Source organism: Chiloscyllium punctatum, chromosome 15 (assembly GCF_047496795.1).
Source record: "Chiloscyllium punctatum isolate Juve2018m chromosome 15, sChiPun1.3, whole genome shotgun sequence".
Classification (NCBI taxonomy): domain Eukaryota; kingdom Metazoa; phylum Chordata; class Chondrichthyes; order Orectolobiformes; family Hemiscylliidae; genus Chiloscyllium; species Chiloscyllium punctatum.
The window spans coordinates 25,319,158-25,334,425 of NC_092753.1; the positions used below are offsets into that span (position 1 = coordinate 25,319,158).

Sequence of the window (15,268 nt, forward strand, 5' to 3'; positions counted from 1 at the left end):
GAGTCTGGTACCATTGCGGGGAGGCGAGTCCCTGACCATTGTTTGGAGATGAGTCCCAGACCAAACGCTATCGTGGTGGGGCAAGGCCCTTTGCAGACTGGAGACTAGGCCTTGAGTTTTGAAGTGGTCTGCAGACTTGGCCTGGTGCGGTCTGGAAGCTGGTGCGAGGTGGAAGGATTGTAAATTGAGTACTTTCTAAATTTCTTTTTATTCTTATGCTGGACTATTTTTTCTATTTTATACCTAAGTATCTGAACCTAGATTACTTGTACCTAAGATGGCACCATTGCAAACGTTTCACTGCATTCATTCGACAATAAAGGAATTCATTCAATTCAATCCCCAAGGTAACTGCTGAGCAATAGAGCTAATCCGTGCACTGCATAACTGTTATAGTTAAATATTGGATGCAACAAAGCATCTGGGATCTGTTGTCTCTAAGTATAAAATGTTTGGTTTATAAAAAGATGCAACCTGTCGTACCTATGCCTGCCCATTGAAAGATCTGTTCAATTGGTTCCACTCTCCTGATCTCCCCCCACAGCCCTTTTCTAAATATTATACTACTATGAGTTATGAAGAGAGACTGGATAGGTTGGGTTTGCTTTCCTTGCAGCAGAAGAGGCTGAGGGGGGTGGGGAGGATGGAATAGATTGAGATGTTAAGAGGTGTAGACAGTATAGATTGAGAGAATATCTTCCGCATAGCAACATATCTAAGATCAGTGGGCATAGGTTTAAGGTGAGGACCAAGTAATTTAAAGGGAATATTTTTCACCCAGAGAGTGGTAGAAATATGGAGCATGCTGCCCAAGGGGGTGGTGGAGTCAGATGCTCTTGCAATGTTTAAGAAGCATTTGGATGAGTATGTTAAATGCTAAGGCATAGTAGTGCTGTGGACCAAGTGCAGTGCAGTTTGGTGCTTGTTGGTCGGCACAGACATTCACAGATGGGTCTGCTCCAATGTTGTATGCTATGAGTCTTCAAAGGGATATGAATAGTTTAAATGAATGGGTAAACATTTGGCAGGCAGAGTGTACTGCAGGAAAATACAAGAAAAGCATCGTTACAACTGTACAAAGCATTAGTGAGACAGCAGCTGGAGTTGTGCAAATAGCCTTATTCTTCTTAAAGGAAGAGGGATATACTTGCTTCGGGAGTGATTCAGGGAGGATTCACTCGGCTGATTCCTGAAATGAAAGGGTAGTCTTATAAGAAAAGGTTGAGCAAGTTGGGTCTAATCTAAATGAGAGTGATCTTATAAAAATGTACAAGAATCTGAGGGAGCTTCAAAGGCTGGATACTGACAGGATATTTCCCCTCATGGAGGAATCTAGAACTAGGGGTTCACAGTTTCAAAATAAGAAGAGTCCCATTTAAGAATGAGCTGAGGAGAAATTTCTTCTGTCAGTGTGTCTTTACTCTTTGGACATCTCATGCTCAGAGTGCAATGGAGGCTTTTGAACAAATTTAAGGCTAAGCAGAAAGATCAACTAGGGAGTTAAAGGTTATGTGTCAGGGAAGGGGATGGTGCACAGACTGCAAAGTGGAGTTGAGACCACAATCAAATTGGCCATGAGCTTATTCAGTTGCGGAGCAGGCTCAAGGGATAAAAAGGCTGACTCCTGCCCCTATTTCTTATGATCTTGCTGGCAGCTTGATTAGGAGATGGCAGCACAATAAATATGAGTGGTTCATGATTCATGTCGACCAGCACAAGAATTGACTCCAATCCTGTCCAGGCTACTCGAAGTAAGTCACAGCAAGATTTACTTGAAGGATAACTTAGCCGTCTTTTGTTGTAAAATATTGCTCCAAGAAAGAATGATGAAAGGACAGATGAGAAAGGAAAGGGCTTGTAAGAGTATATGCATTGAGATGGCCAGCAAAATTAGGAGAGAAGGAAGGAGAGCGAAATAGAGTGAGATATAGGCAGATAGAAATAAAGAAAGAGAGAATTATTTTCTATTTTATCTCTGAGCAGTGCCACTTTAGAAATCACTTACCTAAAATGAGTTAATTAGGCCACAATAGTTAACAGTTTTATCCCTTTTTGTGATTCACGAATTCACATTCACCTATTGGGTAAGTCTATTCTTCATCCAGGTTCAGAAAGGGATAAAGCATATTACCAAATTATTAAACAATCACCTCACGTTGATGAGTTCAGCTCTGCAGAACTTACTGAGCCCAACATGACATAACTGCTACCTCTGTCATACTCCTTACCTCTGGAAACTTTGGATGGGTTTTGTTTAGTGCATGCGAGCTTGCGTTGACAGCGTGAGCCAGCTCTTGCTCCAGAAGGCTGTGGGTTTTGGCTGCGTCGCAAATTCTGAAAGTCATGAAGGAAAGAATGCCTCAGTAGTACAGGTGGAACAATAGAGTTGATGGAAAAGTACGACATGTGTTCCTATCAGAAGTCAAATCCCTTTGACTTTACTCAGCTTTTCATTCATAAAAGTTATTTATTACATATGCAAAGTAGGAACAGAAATGCTTGCTATTGCTTACTTGACCTGCTTCATTATTTTCCTCTGACAAAATGTATCAAAAGAATTAATTTTCCATATTGAGGAAGAGAAGATGTTGCAAACATGAATCCCTACATTATAAGGTCAGCCTTATAAGTGGTTGGCAGCCCTAGTCCAGATATTTCAGCACATAATCTCAGCAGGACTCAGGAAGTGCTGCATTATTCTCAGTATTATCTTTTGGATGAGGGATGTTAAACTCAAGACCAGTATTCCAAAAACAAAAGCTGTCATACTGGATCCTCTTTTCCATCACCAAACAGCCAAATTATTGAGCGTGTGCATATACATATAGGCCATATTAGGTAAAGATGCCAGATTTACATCCCTAAAGGACATTTCACAACCTTGATTGAGATTTGTGAGGAAGTGACAAAGATGATCGTTGAGGGTAGGGCCTCACATGATGTTGCCTCACATGAACTTTACTAAAGCAGTTGACAAGATCCCTCATGGTAGGTGGATGAAATCCATAGTGAATTGACAAATTAGATTTTAAAAACTGGCTTGGTCAAAGGTGTGTTTCTGACTGGAGTCTGTGACCAGTGGAGTTCCACAAAGATCAGTGCTAGGACCTCTGTTGTTTGTAATTTATGAAGTGACTTGGATGAAAATGCAGGTGGTGATAAGTAAGTATGCAGACAACACGAAGATTGGGTTGAGTTGTTGAGTGAGGAATGTTATCAAAGGATACAGGAGGACACTGATCAGTTGGAAAGTTAGGTGGAGTTTAATTTGGACAAGAGTGAGGTGATGATTTTGGGAGGACAAATGCATGAGGAAAAAATACATCAAATGCAGGACCCTGAGGGGCACTGATATACAGAGGGATCTTGGGCTCAAGTCCAATTCCCTGAAATTGGCAACACAAACAAATAAAGTTGTAAAGAAAGCTTATAACATGCTTGCCTTCATCGGTCAAGACACCGATATAAAAATTGGCAAGTCACGTTACAATTGTATAAGAACTTCATTTGGAATAATGTGTGCCATTCCAGTCACCGCACTATAGGAAGGATGTGGAGGCTCTGGAGATAGTGAGAAAGAAGTTTACCAGGGTGTTGTCTATACTGAAGTGTATTAGCTACATGGAGAGGTCGGATAAACTTGGATTGTTTTTGCTCCAGCGTCAAGATTATTAGAGGCATGGATAGGATGGATAGTCAGAGGCTTTTTCCCAGGGTGGTAATGTCAAATACTAGGGACGTGGGTTTAAGGTGAGGGAGAAATGTTGAAGGGAGACATGTGAGGCAAGTGTTTTACAGAAAAGGTGGCATGTGCCTGGAATAAGGTGCCAGGGAGGTAGTAGAAGCAGCAACGATAGTAACATCTAAGAGACATCCAGACAGACACACGATCAGGCAGACAATAGAGTGATATGGCCCATGTGCAAGCAGATGTGATTAGTTTAGAATGGTACCACAGACACGGTGGACTGAAGGACCTATTCCTGCGTTATATGTTTTATATTCTAAGGACATTAGTGAGCTAGATGGGTTTTTACAACATTGATAATTGTTGTCATGGATGCGATTATGGAGACCAGATAGTTTCCTCCGGATTTATTAAATTAACTGAATTTAAACTCCCAAACTGTTTAGTTAGGATTTCAAACTCATCTCAAGCTATTAGCATGGGGCTCTGAGTTACAAATTAATTAAAATAACCACGATACTATTGTACCTGTGCAATAGGAAAATTGGCTAGCATGTTGCTGTATTATCACCAGTGGCAACTACAGAAAGTGCATCATTAGTTGGAAATACTTTGGGCTGCTTTTTCTTATGGGATGGGGGCCTCATTAGCAAGGCCAGTATGAATTGCCTATCCTGAACTCATTTTTGGTAGGTGGGTTATTAAGGATAGGCATGCAATATAAAAAGTCATCCCAAAGCACTATGAGCTCAGAAAGCGCCATTGGTCTGTACACCAAATGGCATGTTAATATGTGTCTTCCAGTAAGGGTGCCACTGTCCTCCCAGCCAATTTAACTTTACCCATTTTTCAGTTCCGTGGCTTCTTTGAAAGCTCCATCGAGACACACACACATGGGATGACTAGGTCTTTGAGGCTTGTGTGAAATTGTCTCGCAGTACCATGCATTAGACTACATGAACCTGCCAAGATGCAAAGTGTGACGAACCTTGTGATTAATTCCTCAGCTGCTTGAGCACAGAGCTGGAGCTGGGTGGCCTCCTCCTCCGTAGCCAGGTCCACAGATTGTTGAGGATACAGGTGTGGCCGAAGAGCAGGCCTGCAGGAGTCATACCGGAGTTTGTCTTCCCAAGATTTCAGAGTACTCTCGAATGCCTGTACAATGAGGAACATGCAGCATCAATCAGAACGGTCAAGGCTGGGCTGGAGGAGGGTCTCACTTGGCTTCCTCAGTTAGTTTGAAACGTCTGCCCTATCACTTCCTGGGAGTACAAACAACTTCGTCATTCCAGTTCTGAAGAAGAGTTCCTGGGCCCAAAACATTATCTCTGCTTTCTCTCCACAGATGCTGCCAGACCTGCTGCGTTTTTCCAGGAATTTCTGTTTTGGTTCCACCATTCAACTGTTCCATTTGTAGGTGTGGAAGGGAGGAGCATCTCGTAGGAAAACAAAACTCCTCACCCTTAAATGTCATTCAGTATCAAGCTGAATTTTCTACAAACGAAAACAGAAATTGCTGGAGAAACTCAGCATAGTTAACATTTCGAGTCCAGTGACCCTTCTTCAGGACATTTTGACCATACAAGTGCCATTTCCTGGAATTCTGCTTTCACTTCTTCCTCATTCCTCGCATCACTACTAAAGGAAAGGTCCTTTTTATACTCATCACCCACCTCTCAGCCTCTCTGTTCAGCAGATGATATTCTAGCATTTCTGCAATCTTGCCACCATCGAACACAACCTTCAACTCTTCTGGAGGGATTGCTCCCTCTGCAAAACTCTGGTCCATTTTTCAATTACTCTGAAAACTACTGACCCTTGAGCAGCATCTTTCGATGCAAGGTCAGAGAATGCAACACACCTGCCTTGACCTCCTCCCATCCCATGTCCAAGTACCAAAGCACACTTCCAGGTGAAACAGATAGCCATTTGTCTCAGGGGCAAATGGACTGTGCGAAAGTGAGGATTGCAGATGCTGGAGATCAGAGTCAAGATTAGAGTGGTGCTGGAAAGGTACAGCAGATCAGGCAGCATCCAAGGAGCAGGAAAATTGATGTTTTGGGCAAAAGTCCTTCTTCAGGAGTGAGACAGGGAGCCTCTGGGGTGGAGGGATAAATGGGAGGGGGGTGGGGCTGGGGAGAAGGTAGCTTAGAGTGCAATAGGTGGATGGAGGTGGGGATGAAGGTCGGAGAGGAAGGTGGAGCAAATCAACTTCTGCACTAAATGTCATCTCTTGTGGTTGTTGTAGACAATTCATGAGTAGCTTTTTCATTCATCATTGGATGTGGGTGTCGCTGACTCATTCAGCATTTATTGCCCTTCTCTAACTGCCCTGACGGTAGGTAAGAATCAGCCACATTGCTGTGGACCTACAGTCATGTGCAGACCAGACTGGAGAAGGATGACAGATTTCCTTTCCCACAGGACATTAGTGAACAAAATTAGTTTTGATATTAATTGACAGTAGTTACATGGTTGCCATTAGGAGAGCTTTTTACTCCAGATTTTGTTGAATTAAAATTTCTGCACTGTGGGATTTGAACCATGCTCCCAGAACAATAGCCTGGAGTTCTGGATTGCTAGCCCAATAATATGATTACGATACAAGTTCATAAGATATAGGAGCAGAATTTAGGTTGTTACGCCCCCTCAATCATGGCTTATATGCTCCTCATCTCCATTTTCCTGTCTTTTTCCCAGTACCCTTTAACCCATTACCTGTTAAAAATCTGTTAACCCATCCTGGGATAGTGGATCTCACAAATTCACAGCCCTTTGGGAGAAGTAGTCTCTCTTTAACTCTGTTTTAAATTTGCCACTCCTTATCCCAAGACCATAACCCCTCATCCTAGGATGCCCCACAAGAGTGGGCATCAGATCCATGTCTATTTTATTCATACTTATCATCATCTTGAATATCTCAAGATGACCTCCCCTCATTTTTCTAAATTCCATTAGACATAGCAGCAGAAATTAGGCCAGTCGGTCCATCGAGCCTGCTCCATCATTCAATCATGGCTGATAAGTTTTTCAACCCCATTTTTCCGCTTTCTTCCTGTAACCTTTGATCCCCTTGGCAATCAAGAACCTATCTATCTCCATTTTAAATATACTCAATGACCTGGCCTCCACAGCCTTCTGTGGCAATGAATTCCACAGATTTACTCCTCTCTGACTAAAGAATGTTCTCCTTGTCGCCATTCTAATAGGTCTTCCCTTTACACGAAGGCGGTGCCCTTGGGTCCCTCCTGCCAACGCCCCACACTGTCCAGGCTGTTCAGTATTAAGTTTCAATCAGATCCCTTCTCATTCTTCTATAACCACGCCCTCACAAGGAATGACAGTGCAGATAAAATACCACTGGCCTGAGCCTGACTGATGTTCCTTTCTTTCAGTGGGTTCACTTTGGCACCATCTTGTCATTTATCCTGGACTCTCTGCTTATTTTTTCCTCACTGCTCCTGAGGACAAAGCACACTGGTCACGTGTGAGGACTTCCTATGAATTAATTCAATCTAGGTCACCATTAGGTCTCAATGGTAGATACCCCTGTATCACAAACGCGGGTGATCTGTTGCTCTCATGTGAACAGTGGGATTGTCATAGAATACCTCTTCAGGAATGTGGCTCTCATCTATATGGTTCCCATGACGTGGCCAGCAGAGTGAGTGCTGACTCAGGAGGGCAGATACGCTGAGATGTCTCGCAGAGTTCAGTCCCCAAGCATGACTCTGGGCCTCTTTAGTTCTCTGTTCCCAACCTGACCCCTCTGCTCTTGGTCACCTGCAATCTTCAAATGAAGCTCAAAGAATAACACCTCAATGTTCCTTTGGACTATTTACTGTCTTCCACAATGCATCCAGTTCAAATCATCACCACCATCGCTGTTTGTTGAGACAACAGGAAATGACAGTGGCTTTGCGTATGCCCTTGACAGCTCCTGTAGACATATTGTCTGCTTTTTGTTACTTGCTCCATTACCATGTCCTTTACCTTGCATCATTATCCATTTTCTAACTTAATCGCCCCTATCTTCCACTCTGTCACAGAGCTGCCCTTTTGTTCTTTGCTCAACCTTACTGGCTCTGCACTTGTACTAAACCTGTTACACCTGTAGCTTTGTCAAGCCCTGACAAAGGGTCATATACATGAAATGTTAACATAATTTTTTTTCTCTCCAATGATACCGGCAACAACTGCAGAGCATTTCCAGTGTTTTCATGCTAATTTGAGATCCATAATTCATGCTGGCCTCAGGAGGGACCGGAATTATTCTTCTTCTCGGCATCTTGAAACCAGCACTTGGTCCATAATCAGAACTCCTGAATAAGATCTGAAATTCCTACTGTTTTATACGATGTTGCAAACAGTATTGCCATGCAGAACTTAATATTCAATATCTCCCTCCAGGGATCTGTAATCAGTCCCACCCTACAGGTGTCTGTAATCAGGACCATCCAACAGGGATCCGTAATCAGTCCCACCCTACAGGGATCCATAATCAGTACCATGCAACAGGGATCTGTCATCAGTACCATCCTACAGGGATCCGCAATCGGTACCACCTACAGGGATCTGTAATCAGTACCACACTACAGGGATCCATAATCAGTACCACGCAACAGGGATCTGTAATCAGTCTCACCCTACAGGGATCTGTAATCAGTCTCACCCGACAGGGATCAGTAATCAGTCCCACCCTACAGGGATCTGTAATCAGTACCATTTAACAGGGATCATTAATCAGTACCAACCTACAAAGATCTGTAATCAGTGCCACCCAACAGGGACCCGTCATTAGTACTACCCTACAGGGATCTGTAATCGGCACCATCCTACAGGGATCCGTAATCAGTACCACCCTATAGGCAGCTGTAATTAGTCCCACCCTACAGGGATCCGTAATCAATACCACGCTACAGGTGTCTGTAATCAGTACCACCCTACAGGGATCTGTAATCAGTACCATCTTACAGGGATCCGTAATCAGTCCCACCCTACAGGGATCATTAATCTGTACCACCCTATAGGGATCTGTAATCCGTACCACCCTATAGGGATCTGTAATCCGTACCATCCTACAGGGATCTGTAATCAGTACCAGCCTACAGGGATCTGTAATCAGTACCAGCCTACAGGGATCTGTAATCAGTACCACCCTTCAGGGACCTGTAATCAGTTACCACCCTAAAGGGATCTGTAATCGGCACCATCCTACAGGGACCTGTAATCGGTACCATCCTACAGGGATCCGTAATCAGTATGACCCTACAGGTGTCTGTAACCAGTACCACCCGACAGGGATCTGTAATCAGTCCCACCCTACAGGGATCCATAATCAGTATCACCCTACAGGGATCCTTAATCAGTATCACCCTATAGGGATCTGAAATCAGTCCCACCCTACAGGTGTCTGTAATCAGTACCACCCTACAGCGATCTGTAATCAGAACCATCCTACAGGGATCTGTAATTATTACCACCCTATAGGGATCTGTAATCAGTACCACGCTACAAAGATCTATAATCATTACCACCCTACAAGGATCTATAATCATTACCATGATCCCTGTAGGGAAAGGCTGAGGCACTTGAGGCTTTTCTCATTGGAGAAAAGAAGGTTTAGAGGAGATTTGATAGAGGTGTACAAGATGATTCGGGGTTTAGATAGGGTTGACAGTGAGAACCTTTTTCCGCTAATGAAGTCAGCTGTTACTAGGGGACACAGCTTTAAATTAAGGGGTGGTAGATATAGGACAGATGTTAGGGGTAGATTTTTTACTCAGCGGGTTGTGAGTTCATGGAATGTCTTGCCAGTATCAGTGGTGGACACTCCCTCTTTATGGTCATTTAAGTGGGCATTGGACAAGCATATGGAGGTTATTGGGCTAGTGTAGGTTAGGTAGGCTTCGGTCGGCGCAACATCGAGGGCCTAAGGGCCTGTACTGCACTGTATTTTTCTATGTTCTATGTTCTACCACCCTACATAGATCCGTAATCAGTACCACTCTACTGGGATCTGTAATCAGTAACAACCGACAGAGATCCGTAATCAGTACGACCATACAGGGAGCCGTAATCAGTACCACCATACAGGGATCGTTAATCAGTCCCACCTTCCAAGGATCCGTAATCAGTCGCACCCTACAGATGTCTATAATCAGTACCACCCTACAGGGATTTGTAATCAGTAAGACCCTACAGGGATCATTAATCAGTACCAACCGACAGGGACCTGTAATCAGTACCACCCTAAAGGGACGTGTAATCAGTACGACCCTACAGGTGTCTGTAACCAGTAGCACCCTACAGGGATCCGTAATCAGTACAACCCTACAGGGAACCGTAATCAGTACCACCCTACAGGGATCACCACACTACAGGGATCTGTCATTAGTACCATCCTACAGGGATATGTAATCGGTACCATCTTACAGGGATCCGTAAATCAGTCCCACCCTACAGGGATCCGTAACCAGTACCATCCTACAGGGATCCGTAACCAGTACCACCCTACAGGTGCCTGTAATCAGTACCGTCCTACAGGGATCCGTAATCAGTACGCCCCTACAGCGATCAATAATTAGTACCACCCTACAGGTATCTGTAATCAGTGCCACCCTATAGGGATCTGTAATCAGTACCACCCTACAGGGATCTGTAATCATTACCACCCTACAGAGATCCGTAATCAGTTCCACTCTAGTGGGATCTGTAATCAGTAACACCCGACAGGGATCCATAATCAGTACGACCGTACAGGGATCTGTAATCATTACCACCCGACAGGGATCTGTAATCAGTGCCACCCGACAGGGACCTGTCATCAGTACCACACTAAAGGGATGTGTAATCAGTACCACCCTACAGGGACCTGTAATCGGCACAATCCTACAGGGACCTGTAATCAGTACCATCCTACAGGGATCTGTAATCAGTACAACCCTACAGGGATCATTAATCAGTCCCACCCTACAGGTGTCTGTAATCAGTACCACCCTACAGGGATCTGTAATCAGTCCCACCCTACAGGGATCATTAATCAGTCCCACCCTACAGGGATCTGTAATCAGTTCCATCCTACAGGGATCTGTAATCAGTCCCACCCTACAGGGATCTGTAATCAGTCCCATCCTACAGGGATCTGTAATCAGTACCACCCTACAGGGATCCGTAAATCAGTCCCACCCTACAGGGACCCGTAATCAGTACCACCCTACAGAGATCCGTAACCGGTAACATCCTACAGGGATCTGTAATCAGTACCAGCTGACAGGGATCATTAATCAGTCCCACCCTACAGGGATCCATAATCAGTACCACCCTGCATGGACCTGTAATCCGTCCCACCCTATAGCGTTCCGTAATCAGTCCCACCCTACAGGGATCTGTAATCAGTACCATCCGACAGGGATCCATAATCAACACCACCCTACAGGGATCATTTATCAGTACCACCCTGCATGGACCTGTAATCAGTCCCACCCTATAGCGTTCTGTAATCAGTACCACCCTACAGGGATCTGTAATCAGTCCCACCCAATAGGGATCTGTAATCAGTCCCACCCTATAGGGATCTGTAATCAGTACCATCCTACAGGGATCCGTAATCAACACCACCCTACAGGGATCATTAATCAGTACCACCCTACATGGACCTGTAATCAGCACCACCCTACAGGGATCTGTAATCAGTACTATCCTGCAGGGATCCGTAATCAGTCCCACCCTATAGAGTTCCGTATTCAGTACCACCCGACAGGGATCTTTATTCAGCAACACCCTACAGGGATCCATAATCTGTACTCACCTTCAAGGACCCTTAAATAGTAATGTCATAATGAAATCTGCCATCAGTACTCCCTGTCCGGGATTGTAATCAGTTCTGCACTGCAGTCATGTGTAATCAGTGCTACCCTACAGGCATCCATGTTCAGTACACCCTCACAGCAATCTGTGATTAGTGCTCCCAGTGATCTGTAATCAGTATTCCCTCGCTGTGATCCTTAATCAGTACTCCTTCACGGTGATCCTTAATCAGTATTCCTTCACGGTGATCCTTAATCAGTATTCCCTCACGGTGATCCTTAATCAGTATTCCCTCATGGTGATCCTTAATCAATATTCCCTCGCTGTGATCCTTAATCAATATTCCTTCACAGTGATCCTTAATCACTATTCCTTCACGGTGATCCTTAATCAGTACTCCTTCACGGTGATCCTTAATCAGTATTCCTTCACGGTGATCCTTAATCAGTACTCCCTCACGGTGATCCTTAATCAGTATTCCCTCAATGTGATCCTTATTGAGTATTCCCTCGCTGTGATCCTTAATCAGTACTCCTTCACGGTGATCCTTAATCAGTATTCCCTCACGGTGATCCTTAATCAGTATTCCCTCACGGTGATCCTTTATCAATATTCCCTCGCTGTGATCCTTAATCACTATTCCTTCACGGTGATCCTTAATCAGTACTCCTTCACGGTGATCCTTAATCAGTATTCCTTCACGGTGATCCTTAATCAGTACTCCCTCACGGTGATCCTTAATCAGTATTCCCTCACGGTGATCCTTAATCAGTATTCCCTCGCTGTGATCCTTAATCACTATTCCTTCACGGTGATCCTTAATCAGTACTCCTTCACGGTGATCCTTAATCAGTATTCCTTCACGGTGATCCTTAATCAGTATTCCTTCACGGTGATCCTTAATCAGTATTCCCTCACGGTGATCCTTAATCAGTACTCCCTCACGGTGATCCTTAATCAGTACTCCCTCACGGTGATCCTTAATCAGTACTCCCTCACGGTGATCCTTAATCAGTATTCCCTCACAGTGATCCTTAATCACTATTCCTTCACGGTGACGATCCTTAATCAGTACTCCCTCACGGTGATCCTTAATCAGTACTCCCTCACGGTGATCCTTTATCAATATTCCTTCACGGTGATCCTTAATCAGTATTCCCTCACGGTGATCCTTAATCAGTACTCCCTCACGGTGATCCTTAATCAGTACTCCCTCACGGTGATCCTTAATCAGTATTCCTTCACGGTGATCCTTAGTCAGTACTCCCTCACAGGGATCCATAACCAGTACTCCCTCACAGCATTCTGTAATCAGTCCGCCCTCAAAGTGATCTGTAATCAGTCCGCCCTCAGTGATCTGTAATCAGTACTTCCCTCACAGGAAGAGAGGAGACCTGAGCAAGGTGTACAAAATAATGAGGGGAATAGATGGAGTCAATAGCCAGAGACTTTTCCCCAGGGCAGGATTGACTGGTACGAGAAGTCATACTTTGAAGATATTAGGAGGAAGTTATAAAGGAGACGTCAGAGGTAGGTTCTTTACGCAGAGAGTTGTGAATGCATTGCCAGCTGTGGTGGTGGAAGCAGAGTCATTGGGGACATTTAAGCGATTGCTGGACATGCACATGGATAGCAGTGAGTTGAGGGGTCTGTCGGTTAAGTTACTATATTTTACATTAGGATTAAATCTCGGCACAACATCTGTGCTGTACTTTTCTACGTTCTATGTATTCCGGCACAGCGACCCGTGATCAGTCCTCCCTCACAGGGATCTGTAAACAGTACTCCCTCACAGGGATCCATCATCTGTATTGTACTGGGTAGGGATCTCTGATCAGTACTGTGTTACGGGGATCCCAATTAGCACTCCCCTACAGTAATTTACAATCAGTACTGCGATACACAGTAATCCATAAACAGTGCTCCTCTTCAGGGATCTGTCATCAGTACTGCACTACTAGGATCCCTAATCAATAACCTCCAATAGAAATCTGTAATCAGTACTCCCCTACCAGGGAATCTGTAATCAGTAATCCCCTACAGGGATCTGCAATCAGTACTCACCTACAGGGTTAGTGGTGCTGGAAGAGCACAGCAGTTCAGGCAGCATCCAAGTAGCTTCAAAATTGACGTTTTGGGCAAAAGCCCTTCATCAGGAATAAAGGCAGTGAGCCTGAAGCGTGGAAAGATAAGCTAGAGGAGGGTGGGGGTGGGGAGAAAGTAGCATAGAGTACAATGGGTGAGTGGGGGAGGGGATGAAGGTGATAGGTCAGTGAGGAGAGGGTGGAGTGGAGAGGTGGAAAAGGAGATAGGCAGGTAGGACAGGTCCAGACAAGTCATGGGGACAATGCTGAGCTGGAAGTTTAGAACTAGGGTGAGGTGGAGGAAATGAGGAAACTGTTGAAGTTCACATTGATGCCCTGGGGTTGAAGTGTTCCGAGGCGGAAGATGAGGCGTTCTTCCTCCAGGCGTCTGGTGGTGAGGGAGCGGTGGTGAAGGAGGCCCAGGACCTCCATGTCCTCGGCAGAGTGGGAGGGGGATTGAAATGTTGGGCCACGGGGCGGTTTGGTTGATTGGTGCGGGTGTCTCGGAGATGTTCCCTAAAGCGCTCTGCTAGGAGGCGCCCAGTCTCCCCAGTGTAGAGGAGACCACATCGGGAGCAACGGATACAATAAATGATATTAGTGGATGTGCAAGGCTCCTTTAGGGCCTTGGATAGAGGTGAGGGAGGAGGTGTGGGTGCAGGTTTTACAGTTCCTGCAGTGGCAGGGGAAAGTGCCAGGATGGGAGCGTGGGTTGTATGGGGACTTGGACCTGACCAAGTAGCCATGGAGGGAACGGTCTTTGCGGAAGGCGGAAAGGGGTGGGGAGGGAAATATATCCCTGGTGGTGGGGTCTGTTTGGAGGTGGCAGAAATGTCGGCGGATGATTTGGTTTATGCGAAGGTTGGTAGGGTGGAAGCTGAGCACCAGGGGCGTTCTGTCCTTGTTACGGTTGGAGGGGTGGGGTCTGAGGGCAGAGGTGTGGGATGTAGACGAGATGCGTTGGAGGGCATCTTTAACCACGTGAGAAGGGAAATTTCGGTCTCTAAAGAAGGAGGCCATCTGGTGTGTTCTGTGGTGGAACTGGTCCTCCTGGGAGCAGATACGGCGGAGGTGGAGGAATTGGGAATACGGGATAACATTTTTGCAAGAAGTAGGGTGGCAAGAGGTGTAATCCAGGTCACTGTGGGAGTCGGTGGGTTTGTAAAAAATGTCAGTGTCATGTCGGTCGTCATTAATGGAGATGGAGAGGTCCAGGAAGGGGAGGGAGGTGTCAGAGATGGTCCAGGTAAATTTAAGGTCATGGTGGAATGTGTTGGCAACTTCACCAATTTCCCTTCCCACGTGGTTAAAGATGCCCTCCAATGCATCTCGTCTACATCCCGCACCTCTGCCCTCAGACCCCTCCCCTCCAACCGTAACAAGGACAGAACGCCCCTGGTGCTCACCTTCCACCCTACCAACCTTCGCATAAACCAAATCGTCTGCCGACATTTCCGCCACCTCCAAACAGACCCCACCACAGGGATATATTTCCCTCCCCACCCCTTTCCGCCTTCCGCAAAGACCGTTCCCTCCGTGAACTACCTGGTCAGGTCCACACCCCCCTACAACCCACCCTCCAATCCTGGCACTTTCCCCTGCCACTGCAGGAACTGTAAAACCTGCACCCACACCTCCTCCCTCACCTCTATCCAAGGCCCTAAAGGAGCCTTCCACATCCATCACA

General features: G+C 45.4%; 1 protein-coding gene across 7 annotated transcripts in view; it reads right to left on the minus strand.

Moving 5' to 3' along the window:
* dgkh (diacylglycerol kinase, eta) overlaps window positions 1-15,268 on the minus strand; it is a 569,987-nt gene that overhangs the window by 63,295 nt on the left and 491,424 nt on the right. For 6 of the 7 annotated variants that reach the window (XM_072584802.1, XM_072584800.1, XM_072584797.1 and 3 more), the window contains 2 exons: window positions 4,677-4,843; window positions 2,229-2,334 (listed from right to left, as the gene is read on the minus strand). In XM_072584802.1, the coding sequence (XP_072440903.1) occupies window positions 2,229-2,334; window positions 4,677-4,843 (273 nt within the window). The remainder of the gene's footprint in view (window positions 1-2,228; window positions 2,335-4,676; window positions 4,844-15,268) is intronic. The other variant, XR_011962527.1, reaches the window with a different exon arrangement.